Source organism: Gadus macrocephalus, chromosome 13 (assembly GCF_031168955.1).
Source record: "Gadus macrocephalus chromosome 13, ASM3116895v1".
NCBI lineage: Eukaryota > Metazoa > Chordata > Actinopteri > Gadiformes > Gadidae > Gadus > Gadus macrocephalus.
In genome coordinates, this window is record NC_082394.1 from 3,894,215 (window position 1) to 3,915,426 (window position 21,212).

The 21,212-nt window shown below is 44.3% G+C and overlaps 1 protein-coding gene and 1 long non-coding RNA gene across 2 annotated transcripts; one reads left to right on the top strand and one right to left on the bottom strand.

The window, feature by feature from the left end:
* Positions 1-1,500: 1,500 nt before the first annotated feature.
* Positions 1,501-16,672, bottom strand: ccdc71 (coiled-coil domain containing 71). Its single transcript, XM_060068833.1, has 2 exons — positions 16,550-16,672; positions 1,501-3,083 (listed from the first exon to the last, which is right to left on the bottom strand). The coding sequence occupies exon 2, from the start codon at positions 3,070-3,072 to the stop codon at positions 1,948-1,950; it is 1,125 nt and encodes a 374-aa protein (XP_059924816.1). The 5' UTR covers positions 3,073-3,083; positions 16,550-16,672; the 3' UTR covers positions 1,501-1,947.
* On the top strand, positions 4,082-5,990 carry LOC132470329 (uncharacterized). Its single transcript, XR_009528628.1, has 2 exons — positions 4,082-4,933; positions 4,975-5,990. It is a non-coding gene; the product is annotated as an uncharacterized LOC132470329 (long non-coding RNA).
* Positions 16,673-21,212: the final 4,540 nt, after the last annotated feature.

The window sequence follows — 21,212 nt, forward strand, 5'->3', positions numbered from 1 at the left end:
TCGTCATGAAAAAAAACATAAGGGGTAACACTGTTGTCTTTGTCAAATAAAATATAAGTCGTATTTTATTGTCGTATTTTATTGGTCGTCATGAAAAAAAACATATTTCAAAAAATATAAAAAATTGTCCTTGTCAAATAAAATATTTTCATCAGTCATCATGGCAAAAAAACCTAAGGGGTAACACTGTCGTTTTTATCAAATGAAACGTAAAGGGTAACACTGGCATCGTTTTTTATCTGTCGTCATGAAAAACCCATAAGGGGTAACACTGTTGAAATGTATCGAATAAAACATAGGGGGTAATGGTAATTAAACATTAAAACACCTGCGGTTTATAGTCCAGTGCGGCTTATATAAGTACACATAATTCAATTTATCTTCTGCGGCTTATACTCCGGTGCGCCTTATAGTGCGGAAAATATGGTATATATTACATGAAAGCTGAGCCTCCACTTAACAGTCCAAACCATATCATTCTGTGACTAAAACTCGCAAATAACAACTTAAGAAGAAACGTCCCCTTTTCTTTTAACAACCAAAAATGAAGTATTACCTTTGTGATTTTTGTCCACAAAGTCGAAATACGAAACCTTTCTATCGACTATCGACGATCGATGGATTCCATCGTCGATCGTCTCAAGTTGCCGATAAAAAGGCGATATTTTTTTTAAATAATTAACGTTTAATTATTATTATTTATTTTTTTGCTGTTTTTACAACTTAAAAAGCCCCGCAAATTGTAATTGAAATTAACTGGAACCGGTGGAAAACATACTATGAACATACTATGTAGCGCTGACCTGCCGTATTCACTCACTGCTGCGAGAGGAGAGCGGAGGGGCTCGAAACCTACCGGTCTACTCGCACGGCGAAATGACATCACACCCCGGTGCACCATTTTCGGGTCACAGCTGTGGTACATGAGCTGTGTTCGAAATTATTCCCTATTCACTCACTCACTATTCCCTATAGTGTTCATGATATAGTGCACCACATAGGGAACGAACAAACGAGAATTCGGACACTACGCTGAACATTTCGAGTATTCTGCTCTACTGGACTAGTCAGTTGTAGGGTTGAGTATTCTACTATACTGGACTAGTCAGTTCTAGGGTTGAGTATTCTACTCTCCTTGACTCGTCAGTTCTAGGGTTTAGTATTCAACTCTACTCGACTATTCAGTAGTAGGGTTGAGTATTCTACTCTACTGGACTGGTCAGTTCTAGGGTTGAGTATTCTCCTTCATCTACTCTACTAGACCGGTTTATATTTCACATGATTGATTAAATCTCCTTCACAGTGTTGTTAAAGTCATCAGATTGGTCTCAATAATAAGCTTCAGGGGGGGCTGGCAGTCGTTGTCATAGCAACGACTGCCAGCGAGCACTTGCTCATCACTAGTAGCTCCAACGGGATTGGTCGTTCTCCCGTGAACACCACTCCGGCCTCCACACGAAGAACCCTCTGAGGTTTGGTAAAAACATAATCCGAACCCACTTCCATTGTTTCAAATGTGTTTTATTGAACTTTTATTTCAAATAAGTATGAAATACACAGAAAAAACAAACAGGAAGTCCCAGGTAAATCGTCCTGGGGAACTCAGAACAAATTTAAATTAACATATTCTCGTAAAAAAAAAACTACAAACTAGAAAGTGTTTGGATCATTTGGAATGGTCATGGGGAGTTGCCGTGAAGACAGAGCCATTCAACTTTCCAAAAGAGGCTAGGAGGTGACATCACCCCCATTAGGTCACGTGTAAGAACCATGACCCGGGCAGCCATGAGGAGTTTAGCAGCGAGGGTCAACCTGTCCGACCCAAAGTGCTGCGTGCCTCGCCCAACCCTTACATCCAGGGTCCGGAGAACGGGAGACCAGGAAGAACCCCAAAGTAACCTGGGGAGAGCCCAGGGAGTGGGCCCCGGGCTGGAGGACGGCGGAGTGTCACTGGAGGTGCCGGTAGTCCTTAATGGGCATGGGCTGTATGTGGATGACGGGGGACAGGTCCAGCTGCAGGATCTTCTGTGCTTTCCGCCTGGCGTCCGCCACCGACCGGGAGTGGTCCACCTTGATCACCTTCCTCCTCAGGTTGGCCAGGGCCCTGCGGCTGCCGCTGCCCTGGGGGTGGGCCCCGTGGACCCCGTTGCTGCCCAGCTCGGCCTGGGGGCCGTAGAGGGTCGGGGCCGAGTCTCCGATCAGGGCCCCGTCGTGGCGGACGGGGCAGGAGAGGCCCCAGGGTCTCAGCAGGGAGGCGGGGGCCTCGCCGTTGGTCTGGGACGGGTGGAGCGGGATCCCCGAGAGGGCCGGGGGAGGAGGGAGGTGCTGCTTGGAGTGGGGGCCCGACGATGGCTCCCAGCTGGTGTGGATCTGGAGCCTGGCGGTGGGGGCCCCGGGCAGGTCCTGGAGGTTGGTCAGTCTGAGGCAGGGCTGAGGAGCACAGGGCCCCCGAGTCCAGCTCACCGGGGCCGAGGGGGGGCAGAGGGGTGCCTCTGGAGGGCAGGTGCCCTGGATCCGGGGGCTCCCCCTCTGGGCCTTCCTCCAGGACGGATGCACATGCACATCCCTCTTCCTGGCCGGCGGCTTCCGGCCCCTCCGCTTGGCGGTGGGTTTCTGGCTCTTCTCCAGGGCCCGGAGCTTGTCCTGGGTGAGGGGGCAGCTGAGGGCCGAGCGGTAGCCGTACACGTCCTTACTGCGCAGCACCGTGGCCTTGTGGCCCTCCTCCCGCAGCTCCTGCAGGAAGATCAGGAGCTCCTCTGTGCTAGGGAGCCCCCGCGGCTTGGTGCCCATACCCAGGGCCTTCTCCGCCCCTGACCCAACAGCCAGCAGGACCTGCTGGCTGTTGGGTCGGGGGCTGGGCAGGTCCTGGGTGCTGTTGGACCTTCTGGTGCCGAGTTGTGCTGGGGTGCCAGGGTGGGAGGGCCCAAGCTTGGGCCCCAGGATCTTCAGCGCCTCCAGGACCACGCTTTGGCCCGCCGACGAGACGCGGCTCCACGAGTGGAGAGCCTGCTTCTCCTCCATGGCGAAGGTCAAGGGTCGAAGCACCGCCGGACGGGTCAGCAGGTTAGCCATGCTGCCGGTTCCTGACGGGGGAGACAGGAAGTGAGGTCAGCCAGGAGATCAACACAGGAACTCTATGGTTGTTTCTGAATCGAGTACGACGTTGTTTGCCTCGTGTCAATGAAAACACAGTGACGGCGCTCCAGAGATTATTATTCAGCCTCCTCAGAGGACTCAAGGTCCTTTTACATCAGGCACGTCAAGTAGAAATGGCGTGAAAAAGACAGAACATCTCAATTATGTGACAAACTAAATCCATTTTCTACATTAAGAGTTATGCAGGAGAAAGAGATGGGTCCCAATCCTAAAAAGCTTAGTGAAGATATGAAAGAAATTAACCCTATATTCTATTGCAAACTATGATTATTATCAGGACTATATATCATATAAATACATTAAAGATGGAAAATATCTAGTCACCTTTCCCCTATAAGTAGGGTCTGACACGAGTCGGGCATAAAGAGCTGAGTCCATGTGGCGGGTCCATAGGGTCAGGAGGATTGAAACTGCACCGTAAACGCAGGACCTTGAACCCATCGAACATGCTATTCTCTATACGTTACGGTATACTGTATGGTCGGACATGTTATGCAAGTCTTGGAGGATGACTTGCAAAAAGTGAAAACAATATTGGGTATATAAGGAGCAGGACGAGAATCATTCTGCAGTGTGTTCTGCAAACCACGAGAAACACCTGGCAGTGTGTCTTGCAAGCCACTCGGCTTTGATGTCTCCTGTTTGCGAGTAGCAATCAAGTCATCGGTCATACTTGCTCCGGATTCCTCGATTCCTCATGCTCTCTTTTAGTTATTTAGTTGAAGTGATAGAATTCAGTTATTTTCTACCAAAAAGACAGTATATGCTCTGTCCTTTCACCAAAATAATTAAGTATTTAGAGGATTAAATAATAGTTTCACACTTTTAATCCAAGTATTTCTGGATGAGGGGGATTATTATCAGCATTTGAAGTGTTCTTTAATACTTTTTTATTATTTTATAATTTTTTGGAGACTTTGCCGTTGTTTCCCTGTTCGGTGACTAAAAGTAGGCTATCATTTGTATTCTAAGCTTTAATGATTAATCAGTATTCAGAGCTTTTTTTTTTTTTTTCACGTAGCTATATGCTACGTGACATTACCAGAGCGAGGGAGGGAAACCAAGCGAGACCAAGCAGAGAAGCGAGAGAGGTTGAGGAAGAATAGATATATGGTTTCCCTTAACTTTATAACACAACATTAGCCGGATCTCGGGAGGAAAGTAATGCTTAGCGAAATGCTAACCTTATCTTAGCTGTTTGTTTAAGTTCGCTGTACAGCACCGCCGCCGCGCCAATCAACTGTGGCTGGCTTGCTGCAGAGCGGGAGCGTCTTATATATTGTGGCGACTCCTACGGGGGTCACGCCGGGGATTCTGAGAATCCGTGATGCCGGTTGGGGAAAAGGGGTTTTATTGTATTTTTGTGTTGGGGTAAACGGGTTTGGGGTGTGTGCTCGGTAGAGTGAAGTTGTGTGTTGTGGAGTGTTTACTTGTTGTGTGTAGTGTTGCCGCTGTCATGCCAAATTTGTACCGGCCTACGTCATCAGTTGTTGACAACTTGACAACTGATTTGATTGGGTTGTCCGTTGCCGGGCAGGTTTCAAAAAACAAGACGAAATAACATAATACAGATAACGGATCGCTAGATAACACTTGTTTTTACTATATATTTGTGTTGGATTGAATTGTTTAATCGAATTTAGCTAGTAAACTGAGTGTTTAAAGCAGGTTTCAAAAACCATTCGCGCTTATGTTGCCGAACACCAAATAACATAATACAGATAACGGATCGCTAGATAACACTTGTTTTTACTTTATATTTGTATTGTATTGAATTGTTTAATCGAATTTAGCTAGTAAACTGAGTGTTTAAAGCAGGTTTCAAAAACTTGTCTTGTCACGCTCAATGAAGGAGTGCAATGAACGAGCATGAAAGTTCGCGAATGTTCAAGAACCTTCCTACGTCATTCGACGCGATCGCCCGTTGCCAGGCAGGTTTGGAATTTGTCAACAACTGATGACGTAGGCCGGTACAAATTTGGCAGCCGGTACAAATTTGGCATGACACCGCCACCGTTACCGAGAATTACATGTCTGTTGGTTGGGTGTGCGGTGCGCTCTGTGTTGTGTGTCGTGTTAAATATAGGCAGCGCTCGTAGTCGTGCGGTGTATGGGGTACGAGGGGCGTCATCACTTAACCTGGGCTCCCGTCTCGTCCTTCTCGCCACAATATGGACACATAAGACAATCAATACTCGGTATTTGTTATGGATTTATTGTACAAATTCCCTGAAAAGATGCACGTTCCAGGATGAATTGAAAGGCTCCCATAAGGGCTGAGATGGCAGAGGACAGCTGATTTGGAACGCAACAACAGCTGTTCGCTTCCACAGGGAAAAACGAAGGAACTCCAACTTACTTAGGCCTACTAATTAACGTTCAAAAGCTATTAATCTTCAAGAAAATAGGCAGATACTGTCATCAAATTAGGGAGTATATAGGGATTATTAATGTTTTTGATGGCGTGTTTTTCTGGAACGAGTATTCGAATACTCGCTCGGAAAAACCAACGAGTATTCGAAGCCTGAAAAGTGGCATTCGGGCCAGCCCTTGCGATACAACTGCACACCGTCATGACGCCCGTCTTTACGACGGCAGTTCAAGGAAACTTTGGCTTGAAGCACCTTCATGTATCATCATGAATTGGTCTGCATATAACGATAATCATAGTTATACGGATGTAGTTAACCACTTTGGATGCATGAAACTTTGGCTTGAAGCACCTTCATGTATCATCATGAATTGGTCCATATATATGGCGATAATCATAGTTATATGGATGTAGTTAACCACTTTGGATGCATGCATAGCCTAGCCAACTCAAAATCTAGTTATTTAGTTGTTGAACTATACTACACTAAAGCTACAGCTATACAATATAGCTGGTCAATGATAAGATAAACAAAGGAAGGGGCTTTTCAGGGAAAAAGCTTAACCCAGAAAGGGATGAACATTGACAACTTAATAAACACAAAATGTTTGGTGGTAAGCGACTATTTGCTGATGGGAAGAGGCTAGGTGCAGACTAAAGGGACAAAAGGAAACAACTGAGTAGGGTATTGTAGTGAATCTAGAAGCTAAAAACACAGGAAGTCACTAGCAACGATGCATGGGATTTTGCATTGTAGTCAAAATGCTAGCAAGTATCACATTAAGAGAGATGATAACAATAGAGCTTGCGCTAGGTAGCATCATGTTCATCTAGTGGCTAATAGTAGAGCTAGCTCTAGGTAGCATCACATTTAGCTCTAAATTCTAGATTGGTTCATAGTCTCACATAGCAATTCACTGAAGAATAGCTGATGGATGGCTTGGCCATTTTAACCAGATTACACTCACTCACTCATGTTATAGCACTTAAGTTTCCCCTACAGCAACTTTGATGCTAAATATTCATGAGGCGACTAACCAATCAACATCGGGTAGCCTCACTGCTAGTGGCACTATTTTAAAAAGAAGGTCTCTTATCACAACCATCCATCGTGTATCTGCAAATAACTGTGCATTCATAATAACAAGTAGAATGTTTTATGTGCACAATATTAGTGAATAGCCGATTGACCGCTGAAATAGACAAAGATTCCTACTAGATGTCTTTATGGAGCTCTGTTCATCACGGTACTGCAGTCCCTCTCCCGTCAGGCTACGGTTACTAGGAGCTCCTGGTTTAAGAGCTCTGGCTGCTTCATGAAGGCCAGGACATTGAATGAACAGCTCAAGTCAATCAAATTAAAGTTTAGTTTAGTATTAGTGAAGGAAAATGTACGGCCGTGGTAATCAAAGAAAAACTTGTTAGACTGAAATTTGACCTTCTCTTCGACCAATCGATTGGTCGATGAGGGGAAAATAAGCTAGACGAACTAAACTGGCCACACTGCAGGGAGACAGGCAGAGGGCTCTACCTGGTCGCCACAATATCACATACGCTGTGGGGAGGAAGTCCCAGTGCTTAGGATCCGCTCTAGGTCCGAGTCTGACATGGTAAAGTAAAGGCAGAGCCTCACAGTCGAGCGGTTCGCACACCAGACCAGCAAGGAATTGCAACGTCAGGCAGCGCAGAGACAACACGCGTTGTAAGATTTCATTTTAGGTCTGGTGCTGGGTTCAATATCAGGGCGATATTGCGAAAAATATTATCACGATTATTTTTTTGATATTGATCGATATCGATATTAATCACGATATATGATTTGATACTGCTGCAGCCTGAAGAAACTAGAGTGTTCATTAGTTAAACCATACTTTTTTGTTTATAACCATATTTGTGATAAAGGGAACATTTAATCACATTTAAATATAAACATTTAACTTCACAAACGTGTTTTATCGGCTTCCAACAGAACAATATAAGGTAGCTTGCCTTGTAACCTATTGAAAATAATGTAATTATTTTTTTTTTTACTTTATTTATTTAATATTGAGCATTTATGTCTAATGCTTATCGTCGTAATCGACGTGAGTTTTATCGCGATTAATAATCGTAATCGAATTATTGCCCAGCCCTATATCATGGGTTGCAATGGATAGGGATTGGTCGCCTGCAATGCATACTTCTGGTTGTCCTTTTTAACTAATTGCTGACACACCGTCAAATTCTTTGACACGCTGTCGATTCACTTGAGGCAGAGTCAATTAGGAAAAGCAGAATCCATTAGGTTATGCAAATTCAAATATGTGAAAACAAGAGAGGATACCAGGTCAGAGGGTTAGCTCATTTAACAAAAGAGCTAGGGGCAGCAAAATGTTTAGCAAAAAAATAATATTGGTGTTGGTGCTAGGCATTTAAAATATCGGTAACTACACTACTTGACCTTGGGTGTCTTGAAAGGCGCCTCTAAATTAAATGTATTATTATTATTATTATTATTACTTTACTAGACTATAGTAACGCGCTTTCCTGCGTTACCCAAGCCGTGACTGCCTGCGTGTAAAGTTCCGATCTGTTGTGGTGAGTGCATGCGTGCTGCCTGTGTGTCTGCAGCGCCGGCTTGCCTCGGCACGTTGCCATAGCGATCGATTTAAGTTATGTAGCTGCTTGTGCAAAGGAGTGTTCAAGTGTTGGACCGCAGAAGCAGGTGACACAGAAAGACCGGCTGGTTGCAGGGTTCATTGTAGAAGACATGCTGCCCCTGTCGACTATTGAATCGCCCAGATTTAGAAAAATACTACATAAGTAACCCACGACTCGCAACACAACATCTGACAGGAAAACATTTTCCCATTACCTGAACAAGTGTTATACTGACATCATGGAATCGAAGCTCAAAATAAATGTTGAGTCCTCCCTGGATCTTGTGTCCACAATCGTGGACATTAGGTCCAGCAACAACAAAAGTTACTTAGGAATGACGGTGCACTGGATAGACAGCATTACTTTAAAACTTGAGAAGGCTGCTCTTGCCTGCAAGAGGGTGAGAGGAAGACACACTTATGAGGTCATAGCTTGCAGAATGGATCAGGTTCATTCAGCCTTTGGACCACATAAAGTAACAGCACATGTTAAGTGCATTTCTGTTTTAATTGTATGGGATAAAGTGACCTTTTTATATTTTTCATTGACCACTTAATTTTTGATCTCATGTTTCCAAAAGCCTGTGTTTTGAAACTTGTGTGTGGCTACTGATTGACCTCACCATAGCCTACTTTATCCTGTTGTTTGTGGATTTTACAGTGAGGCCTTTCTTGGTGCAGACAGGGATATTGTTCTTTCATATGGTTTTATATGCTATTTTGTATCGATTTATACAATAAAAACTAAGTGATCACAGGGCTATGATGTTTGTCCATGTATCTACAGTAAATTAAGAAAGTGGAAAGTAAAGTAATAAGTAGTGAAGTTACTTTTCAAATGCAGTAACTAGTAAAGTAATCTCATTACAATTTACCGAAGTAACTAGTAATAAGTAACTAATTACATTTTTTGAGTAACTACCCCAACACTGGTGCTAGGCAACATCATGTTTAGCTAGAGTTAGGGTTGTCGCAGTGTGGTCATTTTCACACCGAGTAATACACTCGTGTCAACACCGGTATTACTAAACGGTATAAACGTTGAAACTAGGTCAACCGCCATCTTCTCCGTCAACTCTCCTCTCACACTCGGTGACAGCGTCTGGCAGCGCACCAATTCTCGGTGACAGCGTTTTATAACGTTCTATATATAATAGTATAATATAATTGTATATATCATTTCACGGCCAAAAGCTCTGTGTGCCTCCGAAAGGACGTAGTGCGGGGAGCTCTCATAGGGATTGGGCTTCGCGGGGTTTGTTTACCGGCATTGCTATGGTTACCGGCCTTGTAAGGAAGAGCGCCAATTCTCGGCGAGCCAATTCTCGGTGAGCCAATTCTCGGCGAGCCAATTCTCGGCGAGCCAATTCTCTTCCTCACAGAGCAGAACTATGGCCTGTTTTACACATTTTTATTTTCTAATTATATTATTCATTTTTACAGATTTTTTTTTATTACTGGAAAAAATAAATAATAACAACTCGGTGTTGCCAGTGTGCATCACCGAGTAAACGGTGTTGGCCTCAACACCGGTAACACCGGTAATACCGTATACCGCGGCAACCCTAGCTAGAGTAATAAATAATAGAGTTAGAAGTAGGTAGTATCATGTTAAGCTAGCTGATAAGAGTAGCACTATCACCTTTAGCTATAGGATAATTATAGAGTTAGCACTACAGAGTATCATCTTTAGCTAGAGGATAATAGTTAGCATTACGGAGTATCATCTTTAGCTAGAGGATAATAGATAGCATTACGGAGTATCATGTTTAGCTAGCTGATAATAAAATAGTTAGCACTAAGGAGTATCATCTTTAGCTAGAGGATAGAAATAGAGTTAGCACTACATGCTAGATTTGTAGTGTTTCCTCGAGTGATATTGAATTTCTTGGTGGAAATGCTGCACACTGCCTCGCCCACATTCTTCGGCGTTCCCTACCAGACTCGTACTTAATTTCATTTGCACAGAGAGTCTGGACCTACTCAATTGGGTCTCTGTTGAAGTCTGTTGAAGTTTAAAACTATTGTATCTGCCCAGTGGCACTCTGGATCTGCCATAACCAATCGCTAACAATTGGGTGGGAATCACGTCGTTGCACGCAGGCTGTAAACAAACCAAACACTGTCCGTGAAGTAGGGCTGTGCAATTAATCGAATTTCGAACGCGATATCAATTTTGGGGTCAAACGATCTCCAAACTCGTATAATCGAGTTGAAACGATTAATTTGACATTTTCCATTTTAAAGTAGGCCTAGAGAGTTTATGAAAGTTTATGAAAGAGACGCGCATGCGAAAGCATACAACGCGGCGAGAGGGAGTACAATCTAACAGGCGTGCTGCATCAGGAAGTATGCCGTTGGCAGGAGGCGGGACATGCCAGTGAACCGCCAATCAGCAGCATCGACTGTTGACAGACATGTTGGAGTAGACCTACCGCGTGGAATCTAAAGTTTCAGTAACGTTACAGTTTGATGAACGATAACAAGCTCCTATAGCAGACTTTAACTAAGAGTTCTTTAAGGCAGAACTGCCAAGTACATCTTGTATATGTATTTCAACAATATGATTTTTATTAGCCATGTGTTTGTTATGGCTTTGTGACTTTTTACTTTGCTATGGAGAAATGCTGGGACCGTTGTTCTCTAGACATTAAATAGGTTAAGTTAATTTTGGATACTTATACGTGTTTCTGTGATATTTGATTGTCTTAATATATTGTATTCATGAAATGTTTTATAAAAATCAAATGTTAGATTCAGAATGTTGTGGCAGACAGTACACTTACACACGAAAAAGGTTTTATTTTGGATACTTATAATATACGTGTTTCTATGTCATAATTGATTGTATCAATAAATGCATGTTTTCAAACTCAAAAATAATCGTTTGAATAATCGTGATATCAATATTGACCAAAATAATCGTGATTATGATTTTTCCCATAATCGAGCAGCCCTACCGTGAAGTACTGCAGTTAAGCCTACAGAAAAATGTCTACCACAGGTACATTAAGGTGAAGTGTCTATTATTTGGTAGGGCTGGCCCGAATTATTCGAATATTCGAATACTCGTTCGGAAAATTAGTATTCAAAGCTTAAATCAGTATTCGGAGCTTCGTTTTTTTTTTTTTCACGTACGTGACGTTACCAGAGCGAGGGAGGCAAACTATAAGCGTCAGCGACACCAAGCAGAGAAGCGAGAGAGGTGGAGGAAGAATAGATATCTTGTTTCCCTTTACCTTATAACACAACATTAGCGGGATCTCTGGAGGAAAAGTAATACTTAAAACCTTAGCTTAGTTGTTTGTTTACGTTCGCTGTAGAGTGCCGCGCCAATCGTGCCGTGCCAACTGTGACTGGCTTGCTGCAGAGCGTGAGCGTCTTGGGAATACCCGGTCAATATAATGGATATAATATGGACACATAAGACAATCAATATTCGCTATTTGTTATGGATTTATTGTACAAATTCCCTGAAAAGATGCACGCTCCAGGATGAATTGAAAAGCTCCCGTAAGGGCTGAGATGGCAGAGGACAGCTGATTTGGAACGGAGCAACAGCTGTTCGCTTTCACGGGGAAAAACGAAGGAACTTCAACCTACTTAGGCCTACTAATTAACGTTCAAAAGCTATTAAATCTTCAACAAAATTTGCAGATACTGTCAAAATCGGTTCCAGGGAGTATATAGGGATTATTAATGTTGTTTTTGATGGTGTTTTTTTCTGGAACGAGTATTCGAATACTCGCTCGGAAAAACCAACGAGTATTCGAAGCCTGAAAAATGGCATTCGGGCCAGCCCTATTATTTGGTGGCATTTAACTTGGCAGAAATGTTCACTCCCATGAAAATGAGAATTGTTGTGTTTTCGGTCCTTAAAGTGACCCCTTCAAATCTACAAAGGGCTTACTATCCAATGAGCCTGCAATATTATACAGCCATGTTTCTAGAGTAGCCCGGAATGGTAATAACAGCTTTTTCGGAGTAACAGAGTGATATTTGTCGATGACAGCCTTTTGGAAGTACCTACTGGCACCTAACAGGTCAGTACAGGACACATTTTTAGATTTTAGGGCAAAGCTTTTCGAACCAAGCTTTTCTAACCAATTATACACACATTCACAAAACAATGCAAGGCGAGCTCGTCGGTAGCGGATAGGGCTAGATATCTCGCTCGACACTCGATGAACTTGGTGGATTGATCTAGCAACCTTCTGGTTATGAATCAACCAGCTCTACCTAGTTCCAACCTGCAACCTCGCCGCTGCTTGCCACTAAATCCAACCAAATGTACCTTTAACACTAGCAATAACATCCCAACACCGGTCCCTCCTGCGTCTTATTTCTCAAACACCTACTGTCTAATGTGACCTAAAGCGTACCTTCCTGTGTTTGAAGACACAAGGAGACAAGCTGTTCCCTCTTCTCTCAGTCTGCAACCGTCTAAAATGGCTGACCCGGTTCCATAGCACTCTCCCTCTCTGCTCCATAGCCCCTCTCCCCTCTGCCCCATGGCTCCTCAGTTCAAGAAACCCTCCCCCTCTCTTCAGTAGCACCTCCCCCCACCGTTATGTTGCCCCTCCCCCTCTGTCCTGTAGCCCCTGACCTTCTGTTCTATTGCCCCTACCCTTCTGTTCTGTAGCCCCTACCCTTCGTTTCTGTAACCCCTACCCCTCCGTTCTGTAGCCCCTCCCCCCTCCGTTATGTTGCCCCTCCCCTTACCGTGCAGTTGCCCCTCCCCCTCTGTTCAGTAGCCCCTCCCCTCTATTCAGTTGCCCCTCCCCCTCTGTTCAGTTGCCCCTACCTTCTGTTCAGTAGCGCCCCCTCCTCTGTTCGGTTGCCCCTCCCCCTCTCTTTGTTATCCCAGTGCTAGTAAGATCTGGAAGCGCATCTGTGTCCTGTCTCAACAGAAAGTCTGGGGCACAGCATTGATTAACGGCATCGTAGGGCAGGGCGATCGATATTTGAAATATATCGATATTTTTCCAACGGGATATGGAACGAGACGCTATCGTCAACATCACAACATTGATTTAGTTTCATTTGCGTTCAAAGTACAGCATATTTTATCCAAACAACAGCAGTTTCGAACCACGACTGCCGCCTGCTATTTCGTAACTCTGCTGATCTCTCTCCCGCTCTGCCTCCGGCTCACACACACACAGGGCCCGGCCCCCCTTCCACTCACGTCACTTTTTTAAATCCCACTACAGCGCGAAACATGGAGTCCGCCGGCAAGCGCGGCTCAGAGGAGCTTGTATGTAAGCAGAAGACAAATGGCTCCATAGTTTGGCGATGTTTTGGGTACAAGGTGTCCGACGAATGACAGAATCAGGTTTTTTTTTAGAGAGTACTTCAAATCTGTAGCAACTAAAGGGTCGAGCAGCCTACGACCAACCTCTTCCATCACTTGCAGCAACCCCAACGTGCTCAAAAATGCGTGCAGCGACCCAAAATCTTAAGCTGTCTCGACATTAATTATTTTTTATTCAGATAGTACAGCAATTGTCCCAAAATGATTCCGCTCCGGCGGAGCTCAGCTCCAGCAAGTGTCGCTCCATGTCGCGATTCAATTCTGTGCTTCAGATTGATGAGGAAGTGGAAGAACCAAAGATGTCGGAGAACCCGACCCGACGGGAGCTAAATTAATAATATTATTATTATTATAATAAGATTCATAAGATTCCGGAGGCGCACACAGCTTTTGGCCGTGATATTATATATTATATTGAAATGTTCTCAAATACGAGGCGGAGGCAGTGTCTAGTCCACGGTTTAGTCAACCATCAAACTGTATTCAATTCCGAACGGCAGGAATAGTAATGGTAAATCCAAACGGTAGGTAGGTAGGCTATAGTAATAACGGTAACTCTCCCCTCCCCACCTCAGCAAGGCAGGTTAACGAGCACAGCATCGCAGGCAGGCTGGAAATGAGAGCACAGCGGCGCCACCGATGTAGAACGACGAGTTGGAGCGCGGCAACGGCAACTATGTATTGCGTCAACAAATATCGATATTTATCTTATATCGATATTCTGCTTGAAGATATCGAGATATGACTCTTGGTCCATATCGCCCAGCCCTAGCATCAAGGACCGCCTACTTTTCAGTAAGAGGTCTTAGTTGACATGCAAGCGTGACCAATCAGGGACCGTACGCCTGACGCGTAACCAACAGACAAGTGTTGAAACAAAATGTAACAATCACAGAAATGTAATTTATAACAATTGCTCAGCAGTCTACAAGTATAATAAACGATATATCTGTGCACAAAAAAAACAACACAGATGTGAACATTAATACCCCTGTTTAACCCGGGTCAAACCAGAACTACATCTACCTCATCTACATTACTGGGAGGGAAAATGCTGACAGCCAATGAGAATTGAGTCTTGAATCTCGTGCTGCACGGTTCAACTTGACCTGTATCAGACGTTCAAGATGAATCACGTGGTCACCTAAAGTGAATGAACAGAAGAGGCTGTTACTAGCTTAATGGTCAATAGTATTGTAAGTATTGTAAGTATTTTGGTATGGTAACTATGAAGCAAACGGAGGGGAATTGTATTGAACACGCGCGTGGAGCGACACACGGCTGACCTGTCTTCCAGCCACGGGGCTACGAACGGGGCTGCCATGGGTTTCTGACCTGATCTCACTCCCGCTCCGCAATTGTATCAAGTAGGCGTGGCCTATGTGACGACGTATTGTCTCCGGCTTCCTCACCTGTCTAAAGGTGCTGCCATCTGTGGCTGGAGTAGTTATTGCAGCTTGTATGTTGGCATACAAAATACTAGCTCTGCATTGAGAGACAGTAGTAGCTTGCCATGTAGCGACTGATTTTAGTTGTTATTGGTTTCTATGGAAATACTGTTTCTGATAGTTATCGACTACTATGTAGCTTCTGTTTTCGGCAGATATCGGTTGCTATGTAGCAGTGGTTGCTAGGTGTTTTCTAGTTGCTATTTGAGTACTGTTTGCTACGTGTTTACTTGTTCATATGTGTTGACATGTTGCTAGGTGTGGCCTGGTCACTGGGTGTTTGCTGGTTGCTATGTGATTATTGGCTGCTATATGGTTACTTGTTCATATTGGTTTACATGTTGCTAGGTTTTTGCTGGTTGCTATGTGATTACTGGTTGCGATGTGGTGACTTGTTCCTATGTTTTTACTGGTGGCTTGGTGTTTACAGGTTGCCAGGTGTTTACAGGTTGCCAGGTGTTTACAGGTTGCTAGTTGATAACTTATTCCTACGGTTACTGCTGGGTAGGTGTTTACAGGTTGCTAAAGGGTGTTTGTTACGTAGAAGTGTTCTATAAAAAGTTACGATAGATCTGTAGTATGCCAATGAAATCAGCTAACCGATATATCGGTATATCGTTGCTGCTTTGCAGAGGGCAATCTCAACTTTTCTCCAACCAAATCTTTATTAAACACCAAGCTACACTTTAAGTAGTCCAACAAAACCTGCACTCTACAGCCTTCGCTCACATTTCCAACTTGCTTCCGGTTAAAACTAAACTTTCACAAGATTTCAGAGCAAGAATTCTACTTCAGCGAGACAACTCAGCGCAACTTTCTATGTAGGGATCTTTTCCATGAGATAAGGGTGAGGTTTAAATGGCAAAAAATATACGGCTGAAGCGTTCTCGATCCACACTGGACCCATTTCAAAAAGTGTTGTCACCGATAAAGCCTTACAGCCAAAATGATCGGAAATAAATTGTCCAGGTTAAAATAACTGAAGTTCCCCTTAAATCGAACTTTGCCTCATATTTCAAGAGCAACACAAAGCACTAGAATCAAACCTTTTTACCAGCACAAAATACACAGAGCATGAATTTTACACGTTTTTTCGCTTCAAATTTAAAATGTTTGCAATTTCAAGACACGGCTGTGTGCTTCAGGCTTTCGGCTTTAGCAGTACACTCAATAATAAAACCATTTAAGAATTCGTCCTTTGTTAACAATAACTATCATTGATCTTTACGATATCTAAAATGAACATATTGTGGTATAATTATAACCAAACTTAGCGTTACGCAGTTTGTACGCCTTTGTTAACCAGAGCGTCAAAGATTCGCGCGTCGGTCGCGACCGTTTACGATCTTTCGCTGCACACGAGCGCCCCCTCCCCCGACATGGCGAGCGTCCAATCGGCGCCCGCTATTGAACTTCTTGAAAATATCACGCAGAGCACTCGATACACCGTTATACAGGACCACCTATCAAACGGACGGTCAACGGCTGGCTGTGAGGCTCCAGTGTTGTTCCCAGCTATGTTCTCTGTGACCTGGCCACTTCAGGTCTCGTCCTGGCCTCTCAGCACGGCCCGGACGGGACACGGGAGGGACAGTGAAAATAGAAAGGACTCTGAGCTCACCGTTCACCGGAGCGATGTCTGCCTCTCTCCGTCCGCTCCAGCGAAGCTTCACAGTAAAATGGCTGCAACAACAGCGGCGCTGGGAGAGGGGTGGGCGGGGCGGGGCCACAGGGCGAGAGTGACGGAGAGAGGGAGAGATAAATAGAGAGAGACTTTAGGTTGGCTGAGAAGAGCCGGTGGGCGGGTCTTCAGAGAGAGCGGGGCATTCGGTTAGCTGAGAGGAGCGGTGGGCGGGGCTTTGGGCGGGGTTAGAGAGAGGCTGAAATCACAAAAGAAGACTGTAACGCTAACCTAGGGCCAGCCCGAGGTCTTCTGGGGCCCCAGACGGGAAAAATAGAGGCCCCTCCTTTGGTCAACATGCCCCATTTCCATTAGTTTTTTGAACCCCTGTCTAAAATGCCAATTAGCGGGTTGAAATAGTATGAATATATTAATATTAGTGCTGAGCCTGAACATTCAGATAGTCGTACGTGAGGCAGGAATTTGACATTTAAATTCAGTTTGTCAGAATATCCCAGGGATAATACAAAGATACATACATAAAGCCCCAAGACATTTAAGTGCGAGTGTACCCCCTGTTTCGCCTGTATTTCTAACACAGATCACACCGTTCTAGGAAGGAGAGGGGGTGGGGTTTCCCCATAGTTACGACCCATATTGTGGTTCATTTAGGTGTTACTTGTATACAGATACACACCGACACCTACAGCCACACACACACACACACACACACTGTGGCAACCCGGCCTGGGCCAATTAAGGACATGGAGAACACCTGTGGAACAGGTGGAGAAGCAGGGCTTAAATAGCCTGCTTCTCCACGCATCTATGAGCTAGTATTTTATATTAAACATGCCTTTTTGGCTTTTCCCCACGAAATGGTGTCCTGTTTGGGAGAAGGTGGTTCGCTCACCGTACACACACACACACACACGCACACGCACACACACAAAACCTCACTCAAGCAGACACACACACATATATACACACAAATACACACAGATGCACACACACGCACACACACACACACACACACACACACACACACACACACACACACACACACACACACACACACACACACACATCCTCACTCACACAATATCACCCACTCACACACACACAAATAAACATACAAAGACAAAAATATATTCCCCATATACATGTTTGTCCTACACATGCATATAAGCATAAACAGCAGAGAGGGCTGAGCAGAGCAGGGGCGGAGCTCAGTGTGACGAACTGTCCGAAGCACACACAGTGGACAGTGCCAAGGTCAGGTGGATATGTCACCCTGAATGTGATCCAGCTGTCCGTTGACATTTAAACTTGTAAACAAGCAGAATATATTAAGAGATCGGTCGGGCAGAAACCCAGGACAAATGACCAATAAGCACACATGGTCATGGGGGCGGGGTTGGACGCAAGCCCTGAAGAAATAGATAAGTCTTCCTCGAAAACTGTACAGGGGCAGGCACTTTCAAAAAATACTTGGCAGGTGATTGGATGAACAATCTATCTAACCAAAACTGGATGAGTCAGCAAGGATAATACTTGACTCTGGGCAAGCCCTGACAGATTTTTGGTTGGGAACACTAAAAGGCCTTTCATACGAAACTCAGAATTATGTTGCAGGCCAATCAGTTACAGGACTATCGCTCTGATTAACTTTAACCAAAAGTCCATCAAAAAAATACTAGCTCATAGATCGGGAGGCATATCTCATCAATTATACCCCCTGACCAAAAACCCGCAATAACAATCAAGACTTGCCCAAATATCAGCGGTATTAAGATCGGAAACCTGGAAAGCCAGTGAGCCTTTATGCCGACGATACATTGTTGTGCCTCTCTAACCCAGAAGCCTTGCTTCCTCCCTTGTTTGATTTCATAAAATAATTTGGCAAACTCTGGCTACACAATGAACTTGGGTGAGAGTGAGTTCATGCCTCTATCGGACAGTATAGACTAAGATGTCCTCAATGCTCTACTATTTTAACTAGGATATGATAACTTGACATACCTGGGACTCAATATACCCCAAGACCCTGAACTTTAAAATAAACAAAACTATGCAGACAAGATCCCATATCTAAAACTGGCCAATGCTGGAACTTTGATTTATGGCGCGTTAAGATCGCTGGGAATTATGGGGAAAACATTTTATGCGACGTCAGAAAGTTCTCGTGAACGACACCTCATGAAGCTCTGATGATTCTACTACCTTTTGGCAATTTGGGCCAGATTTTGGTAACAGAGTTGGTGACGTATTGTTTACTAGTGACGCGCATGAACATAGCGGACCACAAGGCAAAAGTTTTGAACGGCCCGAAAGTTTTACTCAATATAAAATAATCAACCATCATCTGTCAAGGTGCTGCTTACTATGCACGAATGAAAATAAATATATTCCTTGCGGCCTCCATGATCGCCAATAAACACGGAACCTTTGTTCCACGCCCAACATGGTTTCAATAGTCCTGTTGGTGTGATATATACCTCTGACGAAGAATAACTTTTAGATTACGAACACAGTGCACATGAACGGTCGCTGTCGGGAACACACATAAGCGTGAGCGTCATCACTGACGAGGTGTCTCGTTATTACCAGTACACATGAACGCGCCATTACTGGCAATGGGTATTCCCAGGTGAGATATCATTTAACAACCCTCCCTTGGGACTAGACATTGAAACCACAGCAGTTAAAGGTTCCTCTCTATGTAATAAACTCTCTTAGGATTCTGGATCAGATTTAGATTCAGATTTTATTTGTCACATACACAATACATTGCAGTGAAATGTTCACAGACGGCTCCATGCTAAATAGACACATAACAAACATAACAAAACAGCAAATAGGCCTACATTCAAGATGTCAGGGGGTTATTGCACATAGGAATAAAGGGGGTTACATAAAAGAATATATAAGTGCAGTTGCTCAAAAGGGCTTAATCCGTGCCATTTGGCTGGTTGGGTAACCTAACCACCAGATATCAGATAACAGGTGTTAACAAACGGCCAACCATTTCTTGATAGTCTCTTTCATGTCATAACCATTCCTTGAGGCCATCTCAGAAGGCCGGGCGGCTCGCTGTTTGGAGTGACAGAAGACCCTTGGAGATTGATGTATAGTCTGATGTCATTATGAGTGAAGGGTTGCCCAGAATCCAAACATGCTAAATTAACGTCATGTTTAATTTCAAAGTCATCCATAGACTTGGTGAGGATTTTCTTAATTGTTAGTCAGCTCGGAATGGTTTCGCCTCATGCCGTTTCCCCCCCTGCCTTGCAGAGTCCTGTTACTGACTCCCACACTTCTAGTTGAGGACAACTTTAGGCCCAATCCCATTTCTACCCCTTACCCCTTCAAAAAAAGGGGGAGGGGTAAGGGGAAGGGGTAAGGGGTAGAAATGGGATTAGGCCTTAACCTGCCCTCACACCCTTCCCTGCCGGATCCCTTTGTCTGACCCCCAGTTTTATTTGATAAACATGTTTCACCTTCATCCTGTTCTCCTCCTCCTCCCTGCCAGACGTCTTGCTTACCCCCTTTTATATTTAAAGCACTTGATCCACGGAGCAGATGAGGGCCTGGTGTTATGGTGCGATCCATTTGTATGGTACGCCCATCCGTACGAGTCGTAAGATGGGAAATCTCCCAGCTGTCTTGCGGCATTTCACGGAGCCTCGCCCCCTTTTGGTCATAATCTCAACCTTCCCACTCGTTGTTCTGAGAGTAGACCGAGTAGGGTGAACCAAAAAGGGCGTGCCTCCGTGCAATGCCCCAAGACAGCTGGGAGATTCACACCTTACGACTCGTATAGGTGGGCGTACCATACAAACGGATCGCACCATTAGCACCAAATGGCCCTTCCATTGTCTCACAGCCCAACAACAGACCCCCAACTAACCAACGGGCCAGGGTCCCATCTTACCCAGGTATCACAACCCCAAAATCTTTAGCTTAGAGATGGTGTAGGCGGTTTTCAATGGGCTTTATTTGAATAACGGTAACCCAATAGGATTAAGTGGGTTACACTTGTTAAATCACACTGTTAAATCACACATAATTAATGGAGGTAACTGAGAGCCACACCCTGGTAATGTGCTTTGATATACTGTTTTTTGTGATGAATTGACGAGAATCATGTGAACAAGTCATGGACAGTAAGCATGGGAGAAGAATAATGAACGAATAGTTTCACCATGGAAGGACTCTGGTTGTGGTTTTGGGTGTCCAGGATTAAAATGTTGAAAGAAATATAGACTCTGCTGTCCTAGAAGAAAAGCACTTGGAAACTTTATTTTGAAAAAACGTCTTCAGACTCCGTTATTCAAAGACCGAACTACTGTATCCATCTGCTCCTCCATTGTGATGATGATTGTCCTGACCCAGAACTCGCCCTCTTTGGATGCTCAGAGACCACTTTAAGCTTCAACCTCCCTGCCCTGCCTTAGGAACTAGCTCAGTTAAATGATTATAATCATACAGAGGGCGAGGAAAAGGCTTTTTGAAATCTAAAGCGCCAAGTCGATTTCTGAACACATGGGTTCTATTCATGGAGTCTCTCAAAGATAAATAAATGTTAATCATGCTCTGTAGGGATGCAGGCCTGTACTCAGTATCCCCTACCTGTATTTTTGAAATTCCTGAATAACTTAAT

Excerpts from the sequence above, each read along its gene's own strand:
- ccdc71 (XM_060068833.1), bottom strand. The coding sequence starts at position 3,072 with ATGGCTAACCTGCTGACCCGTCCGGCGGTGCTTCGACCCTTGACCTTC.